Raw genomic sequence first — 25396 nt, forward strand, 5'->3', positions numbered from 1 at the left:
GGAGTGTCGGGAACAGGAGAAAATGGTGACGGCACGCCTGGCGATCGCGACCGATCGGATTCGACCGACGGTGGTGTGTCCACAACAACAGGTGAATGGGGTAGTAAGTCGAATTGTAGGCGCTTTCCAACATCTTTGAGCGTCGATATCATCTGTATAGCGTGTTAGTTTATAAAGAGAACGAAATACCTTACCCCAAAATGCAAATTGTGAACAAAACACTTAGTGTGTTAAGCATTCTGCAAGATTTATGTTGTGGAATACAAAAATAAGAAGCAAGGCTCGGGGGAAATCTTGATATAGGTGTATAGGAAGATTCAGTCGAGGTGCTATTGGCCTGGTAGACTGACGGGATATACAGAAGTAGCGAGAGTAGCCCTAGCAACTGGCTTATTGTACTTATTAGGCTGGTAAATACTGATCACGCAATAAAAAGGGTCTACATCTAGCATAGTCCCTATCAATCCCAGCTGGGTCTAAAGCTTAGGCGAAGGAGCTGGCACTCCCCCAGTCCCCGTAGAGCTCGTCAGCCCACCATCAACCACTAAGTTCTGACCGGTGATATACCGCGACGAGTGACTCGCCAAAAAAGCCACACAATTAGCAACATCGAATGCATCACCCATAACCCCCGAGGGAACATTATGGTCCGTGATCTTCCGATAGACCTCCCGATCATTGTCCGACTCGCTATTCCCCAGCATCTCAAGCAGCGGCGTGTACATCATCCCCGGGGCCACAGAATTCACGCGCACTCCCTTGCCGGCATACATCACGCCCGTGACTTTGGTGAAATGCATAACCGCCACCTTGGCCGATGCATACGCCACTTGCGGTTTCCCGAGATATCTCATACCGGCGATGGATGCATTATTGATGATGGATCCCGATCCCTGTCTCCCATGATCGGGAGAGCGGCACGGCAGCTGAGATAGACGGTTTTGAGGTTGAGTCTGATCTGTGCATCCCACGCTTCTTCAGGACATCGCCGCTGGTCCCCCGGGTTTGGTGCCGCCGACGTTGTTGACGAGGATGTCGATACCTCCGTATTTGGTGAGCACTTGGTCTGTGACGCGCTGGATGTCCCTGGCACTGGTCACGTCCGCTTGGGCTGCGTCGCAGACGCCGCCACTGGCTTGGATACGTGATGCTGTTTGTTGGGCTGCGTCGAGATTCACGTCGCATGCGATGACCTTTGCTCCGGATGTGCTGAGCACTTTGGCAATGGCGGCTCCGTTACCCCAGTGTTTTGACTTGGGGTTGCCGGATTGGCCTGCGCCGAGGACCAAAGCTACCTGGTTTTTGAGATCGGGGTACTTGGCGAGTTGCTCACTGGCTGCCGTTAGGAAAGATCCAATTATCGAGAAACGAATCTCCGAAAGGATAATGGCTCACCGATGCGCCATCTTGCTTTCCTATCGCGCGCCACCAAGGTTAACTAAAGAGGTGGAAATAGAATGAGCTTGCTAAATCTGCTGCGGGGATATTTCAAGTCTCGCGATGTGTGAACAATTCTGGAGAACCCTGACTGCCGGAGAATCTCCGCATGTCTGTCTCCACTACTGGACTTGCATTGGGTGTTGGTGATTGCGACATCCGAACAATACCACGCGAAGGAATTGGCTTGCGGATACTATCAATCTCCAGCTCTTGGGGAGGCGGTCCCCGAAGCATGGACAGCAATTGCTACAGTTATAAAACGAAGATCTATCTCGAACTGAGAGGAAACACTTCAACATACTCCTCTGTTGGAGCTCCATACGAAATCGATATACGTCAGCATTTAGCTTGTAGAAAGTCTTTTCCAAGGTGAATCCAAGTAAATTCCCGACGATGGCGGGGATCAAAGGTTGGTATGTGAGAGCTTAGGTTAGGTCTTCTATCTCACCACCGCTCTCTGGGACATTTAATATCTGAGCAGAACATCCACGACTGCCGTGGGACTGTACGACACGCCAGCATCAGCCCAAAGTGTCACCAGTCCCCCCGCTTGAAACCAACTTATCCCAGACTCGCCAAGGCATAACGCATTAGCGTCTTTTTCCCCCGGATTTCCCCCGGCTTTTTCAGTGCCAAATTGGTTCATTCCGGCTTGTGTGCGGAGAGAAGGGCGATAAATAGACTGTATTGTGTGTGTTGGTTTAATTTGCTTGTTGTAGGCTCGACACGCCCCCATCTCGAATCGCAACAACCATGTCACTAGGTGCCGAAGATGTCAAACCCAAGGCCTTCCATGCGGAGGAGGGTACGCGCGAGTCAATTGCAGTGGATCCGGTGGCAGAGAAGAAGCTTGTTCGCAAGATTGATTTGCATTTGATGCCCTCGGTGTTTATCCTCTATCTGTTTTCTTACGTGGTAGGGCTACTACATCTTCTGTTTCCCATTGAATGAACCTCTAACCTTACCCAGGATCGATCCAATCTCGGTTTAGCCAAGGTTGCAGGCATGGAAGAAGATCTCGAACTCACCTCGGACCAGTATTACACTGCGGTCATTATGTGGGTGATTGGCTATACAATTGCGGCCGTGCCGTCGAAGTAAGTAGCTCGCATGCCTCAACATAACCATACTTATGATGAATATAGTATGCTTCTTTCGCGCATGCGTCCGTCGGTCTTTATCCCGATCATCACGTTTGGATGGGGCGCGATGGCGGCACTGATAGGAGTTGCCCGGCATCAGAGCCAATTGATTGCGCTGCGATTCTTACTAGGAGTGTTCGAGGCGGGATTCAGCGTGTGTAGTGATTAAAAGATAGTGCATATGGGCCACACTGACATCTTTTAGCCAGCCGTGATCTTTCTTATATCCACATGGTACCGAAAGAGCGAACAGTATGCTACATTCCCTTTCCAGACTCAGAACACCACCACAGGACACTCACTCCTACCAGATCAAAACGATTTATCATCTTCCTGACAGCAGGAATCCTCTCCGGCGCATTTGGCAGCGTCGTCTCCGGCGCCATCACCTCCACCCTCGACGGCACCCACGGCGTGCGCGGCTGGCGATGGCTCTTCATCGTCGAGGGAACAGCCACCGCAGGAATCAGCCTAATCGTGCACTGGACTCTACTCGACTACCCGCACAGTAGCCGCGGTCTCACCCTCCAAGAACAAGACCTAGTGCAGCAGCGACTAATCCAAGACGGCATGGCCGATCCCACAGGCCCATCATCACCATCCGAGAACCGCGCTTCTCTCCTGACATCCTTCCTCCAGGCCGTGTGCAGCTGGCGCACCTGGCTCCTCGTCCCAGCATACATGACCATCCTCGGCACGCTCGCCATCTCCTACTTCTACCCGACGCTGATCAACGGCATGGGATACACCGCCACAAACGCACAGTACATGATGGCACCACTATACCTCGTCTCTCTCGTCGCAATCCCAGTGTGCTTCCTCGCAGACCGCAACCCGCACCTGCGAGGGGTATTCCTCGTCCTCAATCTCGGGACCGGCGTGGTGTTTTTCGCGCTCACGGCGGGGATCCAGAATTACACGGCTCGGTATGTGTTTCTGTGTTTTATCAACATGACTATCTGGACAGGCAATGCGCTGGGCTTGTCCTTTGCGACTACGGCGCTGGCGTCGGTGACCCGCGATGTTCGGGCTATTATGCTGGCCTTGATGAACGGCATTGCGGCGCTGGCGCAGTTGTATGGCAGTGCGTTGTTTCCGGAGGACGATGCGCCGGGGTATTTGGTTGGGTTTGCGGTGCTTGCGGCGACCTTTGCGATTGGAGCGGTTTTTTATGGGGTGGCTGATGTGTTGTTTAAACGGTATCCGTATAAAGGGTGATTCATGTAATTCGTGTTTAGTGGGCTCTGGAGTGCCAGGGCGTATGGGCATATAGTGGATTGCCAAGATAAGTTTTGCCCAAACAAGAATGGCATGCCTCGTAGTATAGTGGCAGGCAACTATAATGAGCTTGCACTCGTACGAGTTGCCTAGAAGCTTCTCCAAAACTCGAGTTCTAGAGCAGAGATGCCCGAAGGACCCAATAACAAGAAAAATTGACATTGCAGTTAATTATATGCTTCTCGTCCCTTCTATTCTGCCTTAACATCATCTATACCTGCCAACTCTACATGCATGTCTCTACCCCCAAGACAAAACACATTATTTTTTTTTATCAGACTGCAGCACGAGCGGCGGATATGGGCTCGCTCTATGCTTAACGAGACCAAAAGAGACCTCCCGTCGTTGGTCCACTTCCTCTCACCCGATAATGAGTTGCCGCCGACTAACCTCGCCAGCAACATTGCGGCACGTGGCGAATCCTTGGAATGGGATTTCGATTAGGTAGTCGGCTGGGGAGCAGGGGAGCCACTCTGCAGGAAGAGCAGAACGGCACCGACAACCGCGACCAGGATGATGGCCTTGGCCTTGCCAGGGTTGCTGCGGCGGTACTCGCCCACCTGGAGGCGCACATCGGAGGTGAGGGTCTGAATCTTCTCGGCACCGAGCTTGTAGTACACCAGGCCGGCGAGGGCGATGGAGTAGCCGAAGAACTGCTGGCCGGTGACGGGGTCACGGAAAATGATCATGGACGCGGCGACCAGAAGGATATCCTTCAGGATACCGGCCATGGTCAGGACGACCGCGGAGGTCTTACCAATCTAAAAAAGGAGTCAGTGGCCCGCTAGTACAAAACATCGAGACAGAGCCACGTACCAAAAGAACAACGGAAACGTTGAGAAGGAAAGCAACCAGGGCGTTAGCAATCAGAGTCCCCACGCCAAGGGAGTAGATGTCGAGCATGGTCAGGCGCGGGAGCTCGGCGAAGATGGTGACAATGCCGTTGGTCACGGCGCACGCCGGCGCATAGTAATACAGCGACACCAGGGGGTCCATTTTGAATTCGGACGAACTCAACAGACGCTGCACCATGACCAGACGCAGAGCCTCGAAGATGATACCACCGACCTGGACTGCACGGGGTCAGATTTACTCTCATTTGAATCACGGGGGAAGATGAGGCACCTACTCAGGAATCCAGACATGTCGAACTTGATCTCGCCAAACGAGGCGATCACAACACCCACCACAATCAAGGTCACGTTGCCGAGAGTGCGGAAGTTGGCCGGCGCAATGCCAAAGGCCCACGTCGCGAGAAGGGTGGCGACGGCGTTGGTGGCCTGGACGGATTAGACCGGGCTCCGTCATTTCATACGATATAATAGCCACTCACCTTGAGCATCTGGATGAACGACACACTCAGGTAGAGGTACGCCAGGTTACCGCAGATCAGACTCAAGCTGAACATGATACCGATCGGAACAATAGCCCGCCTGTTTTCTCGCAATCAGAACCGGTCGAATTCGTGTCCCTTCTAATTGTGGGCACATACGTGTAGGTAGCCGGGGTCATGGGCACCTTGTGCCGAGAGTCCAGTTTGTCGGTGAAGCGGGCCAGGATCTGGGTCATGGCCGTCGCAAACAACATGTGCCATGTTGTCAAGAAAAGCGCTGGAAACGGAGTCAGTGTGGATATTCTCGAGGATCATCGATCGGTCAGGGAGACTCACGGAAATCTGCGATAACACCTCAGGTTAGCCGACCCAACAACAATGGCAAGTGTGCAGGGGGGGGGGTAAGGGAGTAAGCATACTGAACTTGGCGCTGGCAAGAACCCACTTGTTGAAGAGGATGACACTGGAACTCAAAGCAATCCACAGACTGAACCCATTGTCAGTTTTCTCTTAGCCAACAATCCTGGGACTCCGGGGACTCTGGGGACACGTACGCAATGTAGAAAGCGGGGTGCAGACCGCTGGAGGGACTGGAAGGAGTTCCACTCTCGAGCTTGCGCTCGTCCTGCGAGGAGCGACCGTTTGCCATGGTGAATGAAGTGGAGTGAAAAGGGAGTATAAAGGAGTGACTCGGGTGAGGCGAAAGTAGGAAAAAAAAAAAAAGCCAGGGATTTAAGGGGAATGGTTTTAAAATTGATCGTCAAGGGCCCTGGTCCACCAGCCAATGGGCGCCCGCTTTACACGTAACGCGTGGAGCAGTTTCAGCGGCTGTCACAGACTTTTTGATCGCGCCATTCTCCTGACGATCGACTACGGATCGACGCTTTTCAATCATCCACCTGAGGAAGTGATGCCTTCATTGAAAACCTGCAAAGGAATAAGCAAAGGCCAGCTGGGGGGCAACGACAAGTCCACTGTACCTTGTGATCCCCACTCTGGGTTGTCGATAAAATAGTCAACGTCAATTCATTTGGTATGCATAAACCATAGTGTCAATGCCAGGTTATGGTACCTCACAGAGCCACAATCCAGGTCGCCGTGGTCTTAAAGCATTAGGAAAGAGATAGCGACCAAATTTGCTACTCGTCTATATTATAATCAGTCAGTGCGCACGATATCGGGTCAGTTTGAATCTCACATCACGTCGGTAGTTCAAAGGCAATGTGAAGCCAGGAAGCTGTGGCTGCAACCGCGGTGGGCGCCGCCGGGCAAACCACGAGAACAAGGACATACAGATACTCCAATTCTGTTGAAAATATCCAATTGCGATGTGATATATACCCAGAAAGTTTTCTCAAGGTTAGGACTTGGATATAAAACAGTGCTAGAAGACTAATTTCTAATTTGAGAATAGATGAGGGTCACAGATATATATGTATTTGCTTGATAGCTGAACGTACATGATCTACATAAAAAGGTAGTAAAAGGGCAGTAAACAAATCTCAATGATAGTTCTATCCACAAATATATTACGTGAATAATAAAGTCTTTTCGGTAAAAAAATGGTTAGGCAATGAAACTATCAAAATCTTTTTTTTCTTTTTTAACACTCTCCTACATTATTGGCAACTAGCTGTCAAGCCTCATGACATTCGTCGGTTACGTGCCGTGAATATGTGCATAGATCCACCCACGAGGAATCAACCTTAGTTTAGTCCTGTTCTCAACAGAGCTCCTTTTGTGTTACACAGTAATTTCAAACATGTCTAGTTCAGATAATGATATACTATGTGCTTCTTTTCTGTAGCTTCTGCAGGCATCTGTGATCGGAGAATCCCGAGACTCTTATCAAAAATGACATTTCGCTCTCCAGGCCCATAGAGACTTCTCTAAACACCCAACCAACAAGTTCACATATATTCCATTTAATGTGGTTATGTATCTCATTTTAATCTTAATTCCAGGCAATACAGTACAAAGAAACGAGCTTCAAGTCGATATCGTGTTCCCACTCACTATATTCAACCTAACAGCCTCAGACAATATCTCTTGCTGCTTCACTTTAATACCACAGAGCCTTGTTCCAGTACAAACTCTTGGCATTGGCCAGATCATCCTTGCCAGTGTACATAGTCGTGTTGAAGACAAGCTGGGTGCTGTTGCTGCCATACTTGGGCCAGTGGATCTTGTCGCTGGCCCACTTGGTGTTGGGGTTGCCGGTCAGCACGAAAGAGAGGAGATATTTTTGCATCTTCCGCTACAAAACGAAAATATGCGTTAGCAGGAACCTGAAAAAAAAAGAAAATATGTGTCACAGGCTGGATAGAGTGCAGAAAGACTTACAGCAACGCTAGGGCTGACCGAGGTGCCGCCGGAGATGTTTATGCCTGCTCCCGCGGGAGGGCCACCAGAGCTACTGCTGGAGCTGCTGGATGAAAGGGAGTAAGTGCTATACCCTTTTTATATGAGATTGGGTTAGCGGGCTGTGCATCTCCGGTAGAAAAGGATTCCAGGGAATGTTAAAAAAAAATCATTTACAGTAATAGCTCTGGTCAGTGCCATGGGTCGCGCTACCGAGAGAACACCTCGCGGTCCAGGTATTGTTGTTCAGCGCCCGCGTCAACGCGTAGTTGTGAGCCGTCAGATCAAAAGACTGCCGCATGTCTGCAAAGCGGTAGCCCGGGCTGGCATAGTCCGAAGCCGGGTAAAGCGCCATGATATCATTGACAGCATCCTCGGTAATACCGGGGAAAAAGGTCCGGAGTTCCCTCCTCACATCGGCAGTCGTATTAACGCCAGAGGTAGGAGAACCATTATTCTCATGTTGCTCATGGCTGATAACCAGCGGGCCGGTCCAGTTAAAGTGGCCCTGGTACAGCTGAGACTCGTAGGTGTCGGCCACAAAGTCGCCGTCGACGCGAGGCTGGAACTGGTAGTCGTACTTCTCGTAGACGGTATTGGCCGCGCTGCTGAGGTTGGCAAAAGGAACATGCCGCATGCATGAGAGATCGCCTCCCTTGCATCCAACCGCCGTGGACACATTCTGCCAGAACATCTCGCCGTGGTGGTGGCCGGCGCCGGGCACGAACCCAGGCGATGTGATGTAGGCCTTGTGAAAGAGCTGCTCGTTGTGGCCGCCGTAGCGCGTGATCATGAACAGGGGCATGCTGGCTCCGGCGGAGAAGCCAAAGGAGGTAATGTCGTCTGGGTTGCCGCCAAATTTGCTGATATATTTTTGGACCCATTTGAAGGCGTGCTCGACATCGTACAGGGCCACATTATCGGTCGCGCCCTGGTGAGTTGCACTCACCGAGTTGGCGAGGCCAGTAATTCCCAGGCGGTAGTTGAAGGCCACGAAAACAAATTCCTTGGACAGATCGAAAAGACCCTCAGGGGTGTTTTGCGATTTGGAGCCACCGGTGAATCCACCCCCGTAGGTCCAAACCATGACCGGCAATTTCTTGCCTTTTGCGTTGGCTGGGGCCCACACGTCCATGTAGAGACAGTCCTCCTCAGAGGAACAATCCACATCGGAACTAGCATATGTTGTGCCGTTGTTGATGACAGACTCAACAGAGGGCCACCGGGGTTTGGCGAACCTTAGGTTCCCTGTAGGAACAGCCGCAAAACGAATATTCTGATACTTGTAATATCCCAACGTCTCGTTGCCTGCTGCTGCTTTGACGGTGGTGTAGTCCAGGGAAACAGTCGGCCTGCTCGAAGTGTGTGATGCTGGAACAGCCGAGACGAGAGACGCTGCGATGGGTAGCAAAAGAGTAGAGAGAAGCATGGTGCCGAACTCAACCCACAGATGATGTTCTGCAAAAACGAGCGAAATCCTGGTGGGTCGTCAAAACAGTGCCTTGAAGGGATCAAAGGGGCTTTTTATATACCTGCCACTAGAATAACTAATTTCTCCACGTCGTCATGTCCGTGACGCGGCAATCCGCGCCACTCCGGGCCACAGACGACGAGATAAAAAAGTTGCCGGATGATTTCCACAAGTGGGAGCAGGATGGAGCATGATCGACCGCACCAAGAGGTGATAGATTCGGATTGAAGACTGACGACTTTCACAATTGGCTGGTAGAGCATCCATGGGAGTCTCCAGTGGAGACTTCCAGACGACAGCATCGGCCGTCTTACGGCAACCGTATCAACAATCGGACCAGACTAGCCAAATGTACTGAAGTGTCCGTGTACCTTAGAGTAGATGGCTCAAAGGCTGAGGAGGCCACGAGTCCGCCATGCCTGATGGAGATACTTCGGAGAACCACCGTCGCCGTGAAGACCATTTTAGGGCTGAGCGGTTGAATTCATACCCGGATCGATCGCCTGCTACCAGAACACCAGACTTGTGGCGGACTTCCCGAGAAGCCACTTCGAATTGCGGGCATTTGATGCGCATACCACACTCTTGTGTTCGTGTGGTTAATGATACTCGTTCATAAGTCCATCTGTCGACGCTCGAAGGCGCAGTAGCCACAGTTGATGCTCACCCACAAGGTCTTTGGCTCTCGGGTTAGGCCAGATAACACCAGAAACGTCGGAAATATCCAAGTACTTGCCTAGCGTCCGCATTGCTCTGGCTCACTCCCAGTGAAGAAGATCAAGAAGAAAGCCTCTGGTGGGTCTTGGGCCAAGACCCGCACGTCGCCTCCACTTAACTTTACCGGACGTTCAAGACGATGTAGTCTGTTCAAGTTGAGTGCAGCCGGCATGAATCAAAAAATTCCACAAACACCTACTACCATTTTGAATATGAGTTCCTTGTTGCTGGACAGTCCGTCTCTCAGTCAACATACACGCCACAAACGATGACCATTCCGAGGAACCATGCGCAACATCGGACACAAGGCCTTCATCCCCAGGTTCCTGACAGATCCGGCCCAACTGGCAGTCGTTGCGGCCCAGTTTTCATGTGTAGCGGTATCAATTTAACCCTGGTCTGCATTTGGAATCCCTTCACGGACCCGAACCACATAGCCCCGAGATGGCGCGCAGAATGGCCCGGCCGCATTGATCGCCTCGGGTCTTTTGGACGAGATCCAGTTGAGATCTGACAAGACCATCGGCCAATACCATCTAGGACAGACGGGGCCCAGATCCAATCACAATCCAGATACCGACCCAGACGTCGATGGAATGAAAAGGCCTCGCGCTGTTAGCGCAGCCACGCAGCAGATCAACGAGCGAGTTTACCACCACGCCCGACAGGGACGATTTGTGCTGACCCTGGGTGGCGATTACTCAATTGGAATTGGTACAGTCTCTGCAACCGCCAAAGCCGTCCGTGAAAGGCACCCCGGGCTGGAAGTCGCTGTTATGTGGGTCGATGCCCATGCCGACATCAACACGCCGCAGACCAGTCTGAGTGGCCGTCTTCACGGGATGCCGGTGGCTTTTGCATCTGGGCTTGCACGATCGCCCCGACCAGGTATATTTGCTGGCTCGAAGCGAGCCATCTGATCAATCTCCAGAAGCTCGTGTATATTGGCCTTCGCGATGTCGACGATGCCGAATGGCAGACCATTGTGATCACGGCATCAAGGCATTCACCATGGCCGACGTCAAGTGGTACGCTGTTTGAATTCATTGGAGGCTCCCTGTTGTTGACTCGTGGCTCCAAGTTCTAATCCGACTCCACAGATATGGGATCCAGACGATCATGGACTGGGCTTTGGATCATGTCGGCCCGTCCCGGATCCATGTCTCGTATGAAATCGACGCTTTGGACCCTCAATGTGCACCATCAACTGGGTTTCCGGTTGCCTCGGGCTTGTCTTTGGATGAGAGTCAGCATATTGCTGCTCGTCTCCAGACCACGGGGAAGGTGGTTGCACTCGACCTAGTGGGAATAAGCCCCCAGATTGCCACCGCATCGCTGCCTCTCACTGTTGGTACCGCATCCAGCATAGTCAAGTAGTGTCTGGGATTGGGCTCCTCAGACCGGGGGGAAACAAACGGCAAGGACACTGAGAAGTGATGGGACGCTGGTCCTTGTAAGCAGTCGGAAGAAAGACTCAGGGGGTTTCAAGAAGTGCACAGAGAGCTCGAACGGCAACATTACATTTATGAGGGAAGCTCATTACAGTGAATAAGCTTGAACTCAAAGTGACTCTCATTTATCAAAATTATCTAGTAAGAATAAACAACAGGATCGCCATGGGGCAACAGGAGAAACCAAGAAGGGAAGTGAAGAAAAGAAAAGCCCTCAGAAATGCACTTTGAACAAGATCATCAGCATCCAGAGACCAGGGAAACCTCACCCTCAAACGAAGGGGTACATCTAGTAGCGGATGCTTTCAAATCAAGTGAGAGTGTGCGAGCTCGTCCATGGACGGAATCATCATCGGGCAAAGAAAAAGAAAGAAAGCCAACACCCACACAGCAAGCCTGATTCCAAAGCCATAGAGCAAGCAAAGAATCTTTCAAAAGGTATGGAAATGGCTTGCGCCAGGAGAGAGTCGTCTTGTCGAGCGGCGAGTCAAGTGGGCGCGGCATATATAGTTCGGTCCGGCGAGTCGAGGACATTTGGTGTGCGTATGCGGATCCCTGGTGAGTCAGGGGCTGTTAGAGGCAAAAGAATTCAACATGTGTCAGTCAAAGGGCACATGAGTCTGATAAATGAAGGAAAAGAGAGAGAGATGGGGGGAAGTCCATACCTATGGGGGCAAAAGAAGGACGGAAGGCAGGAATGGAAAGTGCCACAGAGTGGTTCGTATGCAGTGGGAGGTTGAAGAAAGAAAGAAGAGAAGGGAGAGAAAAAAGGAGAGGAGGGGGAGTAATTATAGTGGTGGGCTCTACATTCATTTTGGCTTCATTCACTCTCGCTTTCAGGCAAACAAAACAACACCAGCCACCCCATTAAAGAATATCTACCCCCAGGCAACCATCCAATTAACTCGACTTGCTTATGCTGAGGGACGAAGGTCTTAATTGAAGAATTCAGTGGGATTTATAAATTGGTTCATGAGTATGAGCGTATTTCGAATTGCCCGATGGGCCTCATTTTGATAGACTGATTTTCTAGATACAGGACTTTGCTCTCGCCTAGATCAACACCCACGGGTTGTCAAATCTACCGCAGCCCGTTCTTCGCTCCTTTCTCGGGTCTTTCTCTGTTGACGTAGACTGCAAGCCCCTACCGCAGGGTAACAGTCTTGTTCAGGTACGTCAGAGACCGAAGGTTCGGCAGACGCTCCTCGAAGCGACACATACTGGTAAGGTCGACATCAAGTTGTGGCTCAAATCGCACATCCTCGAGGTTGGGGAACTGGACCTAGAAGAAAAAAACACAAACAAACAGTCAATGGACAAGCTTTTTTGAAGACAATGGACGGCTGGGAAATAAGAGAGGAAGACAAAACGCACCGCGATTCGCCGAAGAAAGGCATTCCATTCATACGGCAGTCCCATAAGATTAGCCGACTTAAACTCGTCCTTCAAGAAACGGTCCACGATCAAAAGCGCGAGCGAGTCGCTCTGGAAGCGCGGGATGTGGACACCGTTGCGGTGGCTGTAGAGCAGGCTGCCGTCCCAATAACCACGCACGAGGAGCTTAAGCGCCTTGAGACGAGGGAACTCCAGATCCCGTAGCACGGCATTACTGAAACGGGCGTCTTCACGGTCGACCGTGACGAGAATAGCGCTCTGGATGTACTGGGCATACAGCTGGCGCCGGGCCGGGTCGATGGGGATGAGAGACTGTTCGAGCGTGCGGCAGTAGGATGTCGGGTCTCTCCACAGCAGACGCAGCGCCTCGGCCAGCCAGGTGCGGTTCACCATGGCATAGTCCTGCAGAACACCGACGTGGTGTTCATAGTATGGGAAATGGCGCGTGCCATGGTCGGCCCACACCATGAACCGGCCTGAGCATTTGGGCACGCAGGACATCCACGCCATGTTTGTGGCCGTGTAGTACGAGCTCAGGTTGGACTGGTATTTCTCGTGGTCGATCATGATCCAGATAAAAATCTGGGACACGATGTCAGGGAGGGTTAGCGCACGTTGGTTGGCTGTCTGGGTGGGCTGGTTCTCAGCCATGTCGAGCTCGGGATACTTGGTTTGCGCTGGGAGTGGGCCAGATAATAAGTCCATGAAAGAAGAGGAATAGCATGTCATGGTATGTCAAGAGTGAAAACAAACACAATTGTATCAGCCTATTTATATTTGTTTGGTTTCATAGAAAGATCCGGAAGTGCGATGTCTATCAAAGGACTAGGCAACGCAGCATCCCCAAAACTTGAGGCATCCTGCGTACACACTGACACTATGGATACCGAGTTGACATAGTCCAGCTAATCCAATAGATGAACAAAGCTTCGAGCGTGGAAACGGAAGCCACTCCATGTGCTGCGCCAACACGTAGCCCGCACGTGTATAATATCAAGAAACCACCGAGAAGACAAACCTCAACACCGACCTTTTGATGTACCGGACGCCCTGTGTATAGTGTATTGTAAATGAGATATAATCGTGCCCAGCAGCAAAGGTAAGAAGAATGGAAGATGGGATCCATGGACTTAGATCTCCTGTGAATCCAGTGCCCAAACTTCCCAATTTTGCAGAACTTCCCACCCAACCCGCCGCATACGCCGTCTCCAGACTTGACCGTCGCCCGTCAATGTTTGGCCGTAGCAGCCTTGAACAGCCAAATTGGGTTCGCGGCTTTGGGGAGATTCCGGACCTTCCGTGTAGCGGGCCGGGGCTCTCGGGGTGCTTTCACTATCATCCTGATCGCGAGTGCGTTTCCCTAATGTTGATGGTGGTTGGCGGAGAGAAGGTATGGCTGCAGGGTCAAGCCCCGGGGGATTCGGCGTCAATCGAGAAGAATTTGTGCCGTTGAGGTCGGGCGATACAGGCTGGGAGGCGACCGAGCGGTCTGGTTCACCGGGGCCAACGCCGTTTGTAGGGCTGGTACTGTCCGGTGCCTCAGTCGCACGATCCACGGCCGGGGTAGACGACTGGGACTCGGAACCGTTTTGCGTAGAGGGAATGGGCGCCTTGTAGAAGTCACGCAGCTCGAAGGCCTTCCAGCCCATTCCGATGATCTTCACATTCCCGTACACCTGTTTATTTGCCAGATCGTAGCTCATCATATCCATGAGGACTTGATCGTCCATATCCACCACCTCCGCAAGGGACCGCGCATTGGCAAGCGCTTCTCTGATCGACTCACTGGGGGCCCCAGGTCCCTGCCCGTAGGCGCTTTTGGATGCCCGGAGCGCAGCAGCGTTGGCCGGGCCGCCCTGAGCCGCGGCAGGGCCCACCGGAATCAAAGACGAAGTGCCACGAGTTTCCGCAGGAAAGGGACGAACAGCCCCAGTGATTCCATGCTGACAAAGTCCGTGGCAAGAGCGAGTTGCTCCAAATTCGGGCAACTGTGAACGAGACGCGCAACCAGGCTCGTGGAAAGAGGCCACCTTGACGAGAGGAGGAGATGACGTAATGTAGAGCCATGGCTTGTGGTGATGTTGGCGAGGTAGCTGTCTCGCATATTTAATGTCAGGTTCACTTGGCTGGCCGGAGAGGCCGATGCCATCGGGGAGCTGCCCGAGGTGGCACCGGGGCCGCCATACGGTGGGTTTTCTGGGGTAGGAGGCGTCAAGGCAGATGATCCCGGGCCAATACCGGGTCGAGGTGAGTTGAGATAGTCGTTCCAGTCAGTGGTCGCGTTGACAAAGTACAATCGGTCGAGCCCCGAGAAATTCCCCAGAAATTCCGAGTTGCGTTTCGATAACGCATCCATCCGCGCAGACTTGATTCGCAGCCTTTTTTGAGGGGGGATGGTCGGCCAACTGCTTTCAATAAACGTGTTGGCGCCCTCTGCTCCGTTCAGAAACGTGACTTCTTCGACGGTGCTCGGATCGAATGCAATGTTGAACTCCTCAGTATGGAACGCGTACATGTTTTGAAATGAAAGTTTCTTGACAGCCAAGGGCTGCTTTGCTGCGATACATTTGCGGAAATAGTCATGAACCGATACACTGGGCTCTTGGGCGATGCGCATCCGAGGCGACCAATGCAGCTTGAGATCACGCAGCTTTTTGCTCTTCCAGAGCATCGTGGCAATATCATCAGGATAACATAGAGGGTCGATGTCGGTGACTTTGAGACAGCGTAGGTGCGGCATGCCGGGGAGCACAAAGGTCGGCTGGGGATGCCGACTGGACGGGAATCGGATGGTCAATGACGTGAGCTTGGGCAGCTGGGCCAACCCCGTATACACCGTGTCGAGCATCTTAGTATTGAGTTCCCAGCTAAAGCTCTCCAGGTTCGTCATCCGGTCCACCGCCGCGCGCGCCGCAATGTTCAGCAACATGGAGGAATCCGGCACCCGGCCGACGCGGGCGTGTTCTTCCAGCTCGTGCTCCTTCCAGTCGCCCCGCAAACCGATAGATCGAACCAGGCTCGCGTACGGTCGAGTGATTATGGCATTAAGCCCCATCGTGAATGGACTTGCGCGACCGATTCCTTCGGGTTCTTCGCCGCGGTATCGAATTTTGTCATAGGATGTCAGCGTCAGGCTGCGGTAGAGTTGCGGAAGGGCCATATAATTGAGAACGCGGCATGTTCGGCAGAGTCGGGCGAGGTCGCCTGTATCCTCAACCTTCATAGCGACCTGGTCAGCAAAACTCCAGGCGTGGTCAAAAAGGGGACCTTACATTGGACACGATCTGCGCGATCAAATTTAACGGCATGACCATCAGCGAGGAACCGCCAGGCCGTTCGGTGGCGATGCTAGCATCGAACATATTCCGGTTGACGGCCGCCATGATGCGACGTCCGACAAAAGAACCCGCGACATGCGACGTTGACAGGCGTTTTGAGTCGTGCGGGTATGGGGAAGCAGCCGGATCAAAAGTTCCCGAGCGCGGACCCCCACTCCTCTATGGACACGCAAATCACCGCTTAAATGTATGAAATCCTTCATTTGCCTATTATCTGGTGCTCATAATGCCCTAACTCCATATCCTGTATATTCAAAATGTTCCTGAAAATCCAGCAAAGAACTCGGTATAGATCGCCCGGACTCCTTGCTCAACCCAAACTCGACTGCCTGAAACACCGTGAAATGTCGGTCAGAAAAACACATATTGGCGCGCCAGCCAAGCCCCCGAAGATGTTTTATACATTATGCAAATGCGGCCCGTGCAATGCAAAGTCTTACGAATTGTCCTGACGCGGCGACTGACTCGGGGACGTCCCACGCTCCGGGCCAGACTGCGATTTGGAGACAGGGGGTTCATCATGCTGCAGATCAGCTTGCCCAGACGGCGCATCGTTCCTGGACTCCGAGGCAGTCGTTTCTGTCCAGCTGCGTTGATCGAAATGCGTAGCAGAGCCATCCTGAGTAGCACGGTTCACATCCTCGTCGATGAGGGCCGCGGCTTCGGGGTCATACCGGAGCACATAGTCGCCGTTTCCTCTCCCAGCATCCGCGTCAGTCCATGGCGCGGAAGCTTGCGGTTGGGACGGAATGACCCTTACGGGAAGATCAGATCGGGAAGGTCGTGGTTCATGGGGTGTAGACGGCTCCAACAGTCGATTCTGGGGCGACCATGTCTGTTGGCCGCGGCGGCGAGCGGGAATTACAGTGACTGGTAAGGGAGCGTCGGCGGTCTGCGATCCAGAGCCACGTCGTCCTTTGCGATGAAGAGAAAAGAAATGGTCGGCTCTTGACGGCGCCACAGGCGGCTCTTGAGCCTCATCTGCGGGATACGGTTCCTTGACAGCCGATGCTTCTTCGCCAGCCTGTGCAAATGCTACTTCCTTTGGCAGAGATGCTCGTCTCCGTTTGAAGGGGTTGAATAGAGTGCGCCATCGTGGGTCGGTATGCACAATCTGCGGCGACTGTTCTCGGGTGTTTTCGCCAGAGATATTGTGCTCGGCAGGGTCGGCAGGTTGTCTTCGCTCATTCTCTGCTTCTTTTTCGTCCAACTCGTCTTCTTCATTCATATGTGGCATGCCCACCGGGGGTGTAGGACTGGCGACGGGGTGGTAGCGGACATTATATACCGTGCTGGCTGCGCTGGTAGTATCAGCCCGGCTGACTGGCGTAATGACAGCCGGGGGCGGAGTAGGGCGATTCGCAATGGAGTGCCGCGGTGCCGTACCAGCCGTTTGATTCTTGGATTGGCCTCCCGCACCACGATTTAATTTGCCACGAGTGATGCCCACTCGGTTCCGTAATGGCCGATGCGCCAAGCCCATCACGCCGCCCCAGCCTGAAGATGCACCGTTTCCACCGCCTTTGTCATTCCCTTGGTTTGTATAGCGCGGCCAGTCAACTTCTTCGGAAGGAGTGACTTCGAGCATCTCATCGCCGTCGAAGATTTCTCTGCCGAGAATTCCATCTTTCGTTTCGTCTCGTTCGAGCGCTTCGATGCGCTCCACCCATTCCCAAACGACCACACTCGCCGCAGCAGATCCAACCCATCTGATATAGGTACCCCAACCTGCGATTTCGGGTTTCGCAATGTCCAAGACAAAAAAGACAACGGGTATGAGGATGGCGCAAAGCGAGAGAAGAGCCACTAGGCAGATGTTTCGCATCTTGGGATGGAAAAATGCAAAGCGATGCTTGGATATTGAGTAGAAGATAACCCATGCGGCATAGAGCAAGTTGAGAGCCAGCTCAAACAAGTAACTTAGGGCCGGAATCGCATCATCGTAGAGCCTGGGTCGTGTCAATGTGTTTCGGATAAAGAAGTTCTCCAGAATGCTGAAGGTTGTATCAAGCACGATCAGCGCGAAGCCAGCCCATTTTATCATGACTTTCTCCTTGTGGCGTGGAAACAATCGAATCAACGTTTGGACCTGGGCGAGCCACAAGAACGTGCTCGAAATTACCCGAACGATGCGAATCTCCAGCCCATCAATGACTTTCTGGGACAGGGCCTCGGCATCTGAGTATCCATAGTCATACTGCTGCTCCGCCACTTTGAAAGAGTCCGCCGTGGCAATCGTTAATGAGATCGCGACAAGGATCGCGGCTACTTTTTGTAGCCAGGGCCGGCCACCGACTCCCACCACGGACGAGTTACCACTGTATGAGCCACTGATCATGCCACGGCGTCCAAGAAAATTTGCGCCTCCACCAGGACCACCAACATAGAAAGTGCGCGGAGTGATAAAGAGAATAATTACAAGGAGATAACTGACGACCGTGGCGCAACCGATGGCATATAGTTGCGGCGTGATCGAGGAATAGAATGGGTCGCGCGTATCTAGCACGGCTGAGACATGAGAGCTTTCGGTGGGGCGAGTACTGGTGCAAGCCGGTTCGAAGATGGCATTTTCTGTAATGGTGACCAGGAAGGAGTTGTTGAGATGCACGATTCCTGTGAGAAAGCGCGATTCTTGATTAGATCCAATCACACTAGGTCAAGCGAAGCCCCAAGAGGAAACACATACCATCTTTCGGTAATACCACTGGGGTACAACCTGGTTGATAGGTCCTGCTGGATGTTGTCGTCGGGTTCGCCCAGATCTGGCGGGGGACCAAACGGGAGTCATCTTCCATGATCAGTCGCTCGACACGGACTGCGTTTGCCGTTCGCAACGGTTCATATGGCGATCCACCAGCACCCTCCTAATTTTCAGAACAGCCAAGGCGTACGGCCATTCAGACCTCCATTCTTCAAGGACGTCGAGTCGCGCGTTCCGGATCTGCAGCCTTAAAGGGGGTCGACAGGCTTCGGGAGGGGGCAAACAGGGCCTGGTATGGCGAAGCCGAGATAATAGAGGTATGGCAATCGCAACGAGTCACTGATTACTCTTGCTGGACACAAACTCGAGAGCTCAAGGAGTGGCGGGCCTTCACTTTTCAGGGAGGTCAAGGCAGATGCGATTCTGGAGTTGCGGGTCGACGATGATCCGCCACCCGCTCCAGACGTTGCTCCACATGGCCATCCCGCGAATGAGGGTTATCTCTGTGGAAACCATATGGGCCGACACTGCAGGGTTCTCTATCACCGCTATTTCAATATGTAATTCAGGTTTGTTTTAATATCTTGCTCCTGCCTTATCTAGCGAGGGCTTTCAAGAGAATTGCTGCTGATGTGGTCGAGTGTCTTATAATCCACAATATACTCAAATGCCCATAAGTGAAGCGCAAATGAATTACAAGTATAATCGCTGTCGATTGATCTCTAGAACCTCCAGGGAATCCTATCATATGACAGATGTGTATCCCAGTGATTTTCGCTGGCTTGCTGCATCTTCACCGAAACAAAATCATCCAGTCCATCCAATTCCTCTTGTGACAAAAGGGCAAGTCTGTCCTAAAGCAAGCCCTGGCCAAAGTATTTCTGGTCAAGAAAGGTCCAGTATATATTATTAAACATAAAACTCTTCCTTGCAGCCAGACAGAACCAAAAGGGCTTGCTCTCAATCGACTGCGCTATTCGATCCGATAGTCGTTAAGAATCTTTCATTATTTGCTTTTATATTTATTTACTTTCGTAGGACCGAAGTATCTTAAGACTAGTTTCAAGATATGATGTATATCGATATAAGAATATATTCAAATCTAACTCCCAAGACTCGGGGCTTTCGAAAAGAAGCTACCATAGCGCAGTGTTGGCAAACCTAGCAGGCGTAATATAGGTAAATTCCTAGTCGATAACCCTAGTAGTTGTTATATCCTAACCAGAAACAAGCATATTTGACGGGTGTAGATTATCACAATAAAGGTAGAAGGGACCTCGCTGTCCAAGTTTAATATTCTAAGCAATTCTTTTAAATAGGCAGCGAGCAATGTATTTCTTCCGGCAATCCAGCTTGTTATCAATAGCGTCATTACGTTAGGACTAGAAATGGAGAAGCTGCTGTGTTCCGAGCTCCTAGAAGTATTCGCTAGCAATAGCAAAGCTCTTCTCGGCGAACACACCAAAAGGAAGGTTTCCAGCACGCACGATTCATATCAAGAGTCAACGGTCTTCTCGCCACTTTCCACACACCTAGGTCTTTTTCTAAGGCCCCAATACAGGTGAAGGTTGGTTTCGACAGCTCGAGAATAATCCGGGCCATCCCACGGTAAGCAGATTCAATATCCGAGTTTAACACATTTGGGTACAAGCTGGGTGAATCAAGCATAGGATCTTGCAAGCACTTAGACAGCAAAGTGCCCTCGATCACTATCATTACGATATAAGGACTGCACCCCCAGCGACCCGCACCTAAGATCACGGGGACTGGAATTTTCGTGTGCCGGGAAAGAAATCTTATAACTGAAACCTCATTTCTGGACTTTTCGGTGCGAAATCGACTCCGTCCTAGAGTAGGGAACCGAACAAGGGCGCGGAATCTATCCTTGAAAATGACAGTACGGCAGATATTGTAAGCACCAGTAGGTATCCCCGTCACCTCCTTTGTGCGGCCAGTCCCTAGACGGTGCTGCCTTGCAAGTCTTAACGGTAAGTCAGGAGATTGTTGGAGCAGCAGCCGAATCCAAGCAGCGAAGAACTTTGGTTCTGCTCTTTAGCAAGGTAGTCCTAGTCTATGTCAAGGGTGGTAAAAGGTTGATATTCGCTTGAAACCTGGCTTGATACAGGGAAAGGCGGTAACGGGCTCCTTCAAAGTTATTCAAGTCATGTGAGGGTGTAGAAATCGACAATGAACTACTCATGAAATAAATGACTTAGTGGAGTACTTTCTGGATCGTAAACGGAATGGCAGCATTGGATCTTCGGATAGTCTCGATATCCATCTAGTTTTACCCACACCTCTACCGGAACAGCGACGCAGTCAATGACGGATCTTGGGGGTCTTCATGCTTCGCTTTCATGAGCTAGGGGAAATGGTGAGAAACCAGATCGTGAGTGGACCACTATTCATCTATACTAGTCTTGCAATAGAGCGATAGAAGACATTGGGTGCAATCATAATTGTGGCTTACAGATACAGATACGTCATAGGCTAGGAGCGCCGCTATATATAATCTAAGAATTTTAACACTTGCCTCGGGGATTATGGAGATCAGCCAGGATTGAAAAAAGAAAAGAAAAGAGACTCTGGTATGATGAGGACAAGAGCAAAAAACTAGTCGCGCCCGGGATCGAACCGGGAACCTTCTCGGAATACCGAAGTAAGTTCATATAGTGTGAACGAGAAATCATAACCATTAGACCACGCGACTGAACCGTGTTAATAAGCATCTTCATACATTCCTAGTAGGAATAGTTATTTCGAGGATGTATCAAATAGCATAATTAATAGAATCTTCTAGGAAGAAGAATATAGGAACTAATATAGTAGCCTAATAGTATATTAGGCGGATAAGTAATAAGTGTAAGATTAGGGTAATCATATCTAATTATATCCTGTTTCATACATATATTACTTCTACTTAATATAATACACTTTATATCTCATTCTTAACTAAAAAGGAAAAACCTTGAGGAATTTTCTACAAGCAATATTGATGTATTTGGACATAGAGTTAAAATTCCGAGCTATCATTTACATCCAGTCGCGTGGTCTAATGGTTATGATTTCTCGTTCACACTATATGAACTTACTTCGGTATTCCGAGAAGGTTCCCGGTTCGATCCCGGGCGCGACTAGTTTTTTTCACACTGGACCTTCCTCTTGAGAAGAAAGGGTATATATACTTCCTGGAAGAACCTGGAAGGAGTTCCTGGGAAAGACTTCAACTGACTGAGGAGAGAGTGCCTCGAGATGATTTTTCCTTTTTTTTCCGACTCCACATAGGACTTCGTATTAGAAGCAAATCTCCTATATATGTCCTTTAGATTACAGATTCCTAGGAAAGACATCTACTTGCTGGGCTGGTTTTGAAGCATGTCTTTTGAGTTGACCTAATCAATCAATATGTCATTCATTACCCATAGGAAAATTCAGTAGAATCTACATAGTCAAGAGTATCGCTTGCGTAACCTTCCGCCTCTCCTGCTCCACTAGGTTTTAGGTCCTGGTGAAGCGGTAATCTTGAATCCAGACACATGATTAACCCACCAAAACTGCGGAGCCTACAATTGAGAGTTGTCTGCCACTAGAGGTCGCTTGATTGTTCACGCGGTGTCCATTTTGGCACACTTACTTACGCCTGGGGCGCAAAGCCAAGGCGAGGACCCTCAGAGTCAAAGACAACATACTGGCTCTTGAGGAAGATGTCGCCAAAGATAGAGAAGCCTAGACCAGAGTTGCTCTGGATGCCACCGAAGCAGGTGGAGCTGCCCTCGGTGAGGGGGGCGTAGTTTATCAGGTCACCCGAGACGACGGCGTTGTATTTACCGATGGTGACAGTGAAGTCGGGCAGCTTGGATGAGCAGGCGAAGGTGTAGCCGCCGGCAGAGGAGTCCTCCTCGGCGCCGTCGACCTGCTTGTAGTATTCGGAGACGATGGTGTCGGGGAGGAGCATGAGCGTGGTGCCGGTGTCTATAAGAGTTTGTATTAGAATATAGTAATGGTAGTCAAAGAAGAAGAAGAAGAAGAAAAAGAAAAGAGTTGAACATACCAGCAATACCGTCAATAGACGAGCCAGACGAGCCGCTGTCGCCGATCTTGTAGCCATCAGCAGTGAACTGCCAGAAGCCCTGCGAGCTGTCGACATCGGCGTAGGTCAGGTCGCCTTTGAACTTGGACTTGTCAATGAAGCCGAAGTCATAGCTGCCGGGAGCGTTGTGCTTCAGAGTGACAGCGAACAGTGGCGAGTCGAGCTGCGACTTGATAGTGTCGAAGAAAGTGGTCTGCGACTTGGGCTTGACGGTGTTGATAGAGCTGAATGCCAGACCCAGCAGACCATCGTTGTTCTGGTCCTGAACGAATTGGTCGCTGATCTTCTTGGCCGCTTCGACGGCCTGGCTCTTGGCCGTGACGCCGCCGACGCTGACTGTGTCCTTGTAGACGTCGCCGCTGGCGGAACTCTGATCGCCATACGAGATCGACCACGAGTAGCCGTCCAGCTTGTCGCTGTCTGGCTTGTAGACGCTGTGGCCGGTCTGCTCTGAGCTGGGGAGATCCGAGGAGAAGACCCAGCTAGCATGCTGTTAGCTTTGACCATTGTGTCTTTAACACAGTCACTCTGTCGACTAAAGGATCGCACTCACAGATCGGCCGAGCCGGTGTCAAAGTCCAAGTTCAGAGTTGAGCCACCAATCTTGACCGGGGTCAGATACTCGATGTCGTTGTCCTCGGGGGTGGTGACAGCCGAGCCACTGGCGGCGGCGGCACGGACGCTCGAGGGCACAGTACCACCGTACTTGGAGATGGCATTGGCATAGATACCCGGCAGGTTGACAGTCTTGGACTTGGTGAGAGTCTTGGACACCTGGTTAACGGTGAAGCCCTGGCGAGCAGGAGTCGTCGGGGCGGCCGAGGCGATGGCCGAAAGACCAGCCAGGGCAAGAGTGGCTTTGTTGAAGACAACCATTGTGGCTATGCAGGACAAAGAAGCGCTTTGGCAACGAAGAGAGACGATGGGAATGCAGAGGGAGTTGATTCTGATATCTCTTCAAGCAGCCGGCGACGAAACCTTTATAGATTTCCGCGCCTCCTCAGCCTCGGTCTCATGGCACGAAAAAGGCATCGAAAGTCGCCATCTACCGCAAAATCTGGATGGAGGAGCTCTTTCTTTTCGGGGAAGTTGACGACGTCGATCAAGCACCTGCATGGTTTCGGGGGACCAAATTTCGAGATCGTTGCAGTCCCCATCGGCCATCCAGGATGCCACGACGGAGTCCGCCAAGAGGGGTAATGAAGAGGGTGGGGGGAGAGAACCAAACAGAGCATGGGGCTGCATCTCGTGAGAACCAGAAGGTCTGATAGCGCTAAGGCGGGGGATGCACGGGGGATGCGACGGAAGACAGCCAGAGAGGCTTGGTTGCGACAAGCTCGTCTTTGCTCCTGAACGGCGAAGTCCGGCCCCCAGCCATAAGTAGGGTGTAAGTATGCCCGGGTGGTGTTGATTCGACGGCATCAAGCCGATCGCCATTATCACGCTGTCGAGTAGCGGCCCACCCAGGGTGAGATTCATAGCTTGTAAGACCCAAGCGCACCAGGGTGAAACTGGATTTCCAGACGAATCTTTCTGCAAGTAGTCGAGCGAAACTGCGAAGAAACCGAGGAGATCACGAGTGTGGACTACGGCCCTGACGATCAAGCGTTATCTCCAGGGCGGCCAATAAACGAGCCGAGGCGGGCAGTAGTCCACTGCGGCCCCAGTCAAGGTAGCATCGGTTGTTTAGGGTGAACGATGAAGCTCGAGGACGAGAGGCGATGATTGGAGGCTGTGGTCCACTAGCGAGAGCATCTAAATTGACCCCTTGGGAAGGGAGGCATGAATGGGGTCAAGACGGACCCTGGTTTCTCCCCGAGTCTCCGCATGTCGCCAAATCTCCGACGGGCGCCCGGCAATCTCGAATCCACATCGATCGCAGTGCAAAAGTGCAGGAGACTGAAAGGATGGCAAGGCATCGGGAACTCCGACAGGGGAGTTGAGTTGATCAGACGATGTGACCCTTTGACCGAGGGGAAAGAAGTGACCAAGGTGTTCGCCTTCTTATCAGCCAACACCTGCAGCACACTGACGGCCACTAGTTCCTTCGGCCGTTTTAGTTAAATTCCGCAGTATCCTAGCATGGTCGATGATCGTCACCACGGATCGGCAGGAGACCGTGAAGACCCTGTGCGGCTACAACAGAAGAGAGTAGAAGGGATGGAGATATCGTATCTGAACCCGCAAAGGGTCTCGATGAAGCTCGCAAGCTCGCAAGGACACCAAAAAATGGGGAAGGGCAAGATTGTCTGCGCTAAGAAGATGGGGCTCCGAGATCCTTCGGCCTTGCCCGAAGCCCTCCAAAATGGACTGGAAAAGAGTCGAGCACGCAAAACTACCCACGTTGCATTGGAAGACCGGAAATATTTTAGAAATCTTACAGTGAGTGGTCATTTCATGAATCTCACGCAAGTTGAAGCCATCATGGTCATACTGTCGTGATCACGGCCAAGCCCTACCTTTACATGTCGATGTGGTTAGGTTGCTTGGCTGTGAGTATGAGACAAGCATTGCCTCCATGCAAACACAAGCCACGGTAAAGCTTCATCGGAAGGCTTGAATAGACATGAGGGATCTCGAAGGATCCTGTAAAACCGGCAGTGCCGTGAGAATACAAAGCCCCGGGAGTATACCAAGACCCGCAGCCCAAAGACCGACGGAGACCCGTCGGGCAGAGCC

At 51.6% G+C, this 25396-nt stretch overlaps 11 protein-coding genes across 11 annotated transcripts; 4 read left to right on the forward strand and 7 right to left on the reverse strand.

Annotated features, from left to right (window-relative positions):
- Positions 1 to 476: 476 nt before the first annotated feature.
- On the reverse strand, positions 477 to 1674 carry NUU61_004140 (SDR family NAD(P)-dependent oxidoreductase; the record flags this gene model as incomplete). The annotated part of the gene is made up of 3 exons (XM_056654722.1): positions 477 to 958; positions 1043 to 1316; positions 1564 to 1674. The coding sequence occupies 3 exons, from the start codon at positions 1672 to 1674 to the stop codon at positions 477 to 479; spliced, it is 867 nt and encodes a 288-aa protein (XP_056512749.1).
- A 519-nt stretch (positions 1675 to 2193) lies between these two features.
- On the forward strand, positions 2194 to 2541 carry NUU61_004141 (MFS transporter; the record flags this gene model as incomplete). Its single annotated transcript, XM_056654723.1, has 2 exons — positions 2194 to 2355; positions 2410 to 2541. 2 exons carry the CDS (start codon positions 2194 to 2196, stop codon positions 2539 to 2541), a joined length of 294 nt encoding a protein of 97 aa, XP_056512750.1.
- A 60-nt stretch (positions 2542 to 2601) lies between these two features.
- NUU61_004142 (uncharacterized protein) lies at positions 2602 to 3800 on the forward strand (the record flags this gene model as incomplete). The annotated part of the gene is made up of 2 exons (XM_056654724.1): positions 2602 to 2738; positions 2894 to 3800. 2 exons carry the CDS (start codon positions 2602 to 2604, stop codon positions 3798 to 3800), a joined length of 1044 nt encoding a protein of 347 aa, XP_056512751.1.
- A 500-nt stretch (positions 3801 to 4300) lies between these two features.
- Positions 4301 to 5842, reverse strand: NUU61_004143 (uncharacterized protein; the record flags this gene model as incomplete). The annotated part of the gene is made up of 8 exons (XM_056654725.1): positions 4301 to 4621; positions 4677 to 4933; positions 4990 to 5140; positions 5194 to 5293; positions 5353 to 5470; positions 5530 to 5535; positions 5613 to 5680; positions 5748 to 5842. The coding sequence occupies 8 exons, from the start codon at positions 5840 to 5842 to the stop codon at positions 4301 to 4303; spliced, it is 1116 nt and encodes a 371-aa protein (XP_056512752.1).
- Positions 5843 to 7255: 1413 nt separating this feature from the next.
- Positions 7256 to 8983, reverse strand: NUU61_004144 (uncharacterized protein; the record flags this gene model as incomplete). Its single annotated transcript, XM_056654726.1, has 3 exons — positions 7256 to 7450; positions 7537 to 7649; positions 7732 to 8983. The coding sequence occupies 3 exons, from the start codon at positions 8981 to 8983 to the stop codon at positions 7256 to 7258; spliced, it is 1560 nt and encodes a 519-aa protein (XP_056512753.1).
- A 1046-nt stretch (positions 8984 to 10029) lies between these two features.
- Positions 10030 to 11119, forward strand: NUU61_004145 (uncharacterized protein; the record flags this gene model as incomplete). The annotated part of the gene is made up of 4 exons (XM_056654727.1): positions 10030 to 10122; positions 10180 to 10590; positions 10674 to 10770; positions 10824 to 11119. 4 exons carry the CDS (start codon positions 10030 to 10032, stop codon positions 11117 to 11119), a joined length of 897 nt encoding a protein of 298 aa, XP_056512754.1.
- Positions 11120 to 12337: 1218 nt separating this feature from the next.
- NUU61_004146 (uncharacterized protein) lies at positions 12338 to 13239 on the reverse strand (the record flags this gene model as incomplete). Its single annotated transcript, XM_056654728.1, has 2 exons — positions 12338 to 12475; positions 12568 to 13239. The coding sequence occupies 2 exons, from the start codon at positions 13237 to 13239 to the stop codon at positions 12338 to 12340; spliced, it is 810 nt and encodes a 269-aa protein (XP_056512755.1).
- A 479-nt stretch (positions 13240 to 13718) lies between these two features.
- NUU61_004147 (uncharacterized protein) lies at positions 13719 to 15971 on the reverse strand (the record flags this gene model as incomplete). The annotated part of the gene is made up of 3 exons (XM_056654729.1): positions 13719 to 14531; positions 14585 to 15805; positions 15861 to 15971. The coding sequence occupies 3 exons, from the start codon at positions 15969 to 15971 to the stop codon at positions 13719 to 13721; spliced, it is 2145 nt and encodes a 714-aa protein (XP_056512756.1).
- Positions 15972 to 16362: 391 nt separating this feature from the next.
- Positions 16363 to 18721, reverse strand: NUU61_004148 (PalH/RIM21 family protein; the record flags this gene model as incomplete). Its single annotated transcript, XM_056654730.1, has 2 exons — positions 16363 to 18539; positions 18613 to 18721. The coding sequence occupies 2 exons, from the start codon at positions 18719 to 18721 to the stop codon at positions 16363 to 16365; spliced, it is 2286 nt and encodes a 761-aa protein (XP_056512757.1).
- A 3540-nt stretch (positions 18722 to 22261) lies between these two features.
- On the reverse strand, positions 22262 to 23593 carry NUU61_004149 (pepsin-like aspartic protease; the record flags this gene model as incomplete). Its single annotated transcript, XM_056654731.1, has 3 exons — positions 22262 to 22599; positions 22679 to 23199; positions 23271 to 23593. The coding sequence occupies 3 exons, from the start codon at positions 23591 to 23593 to the stop codon at positions 22262 to 22264; spliced, it is 1182 nt and encodes a 393-aa protein (XP_056512758.1).
- A 1206-nt stretch (positions 23594 to 24799) lies between these two features.
- Positions 24800 to 25159, forward strand: NUU61_004150 (uncharacterized protein; the record flags this gene model as incomplete). The annotated part of the gene is made up of 1 exon (XM_056654732.1): positions 24800 to 25159. The coding sequence occupies one exon, from the start codon at positions 24800 to 24802 to the stop codon at positions 25157 to 25159; it is 360 nt and encodes a 119-aa protein (XP_056512759.1).
- Positions 25160 to 25396: the final 237 nt, after the last annotated feature.

The sequence above is a fragment of the Penicillium alfredii genome, assembly GCF_028826965.1.
Source record: "Penicillium alfredii strain IBT 34128 chromosome Unknown utg000005l_segment0_segment0, whole genome shotgun sequence".
NCBI lineage: Eukaryota > Fungi > Ascomycota > Eurotiomycetes > Eurotiales > Aspergillaceae > Penicillium > Penicillium alfredii.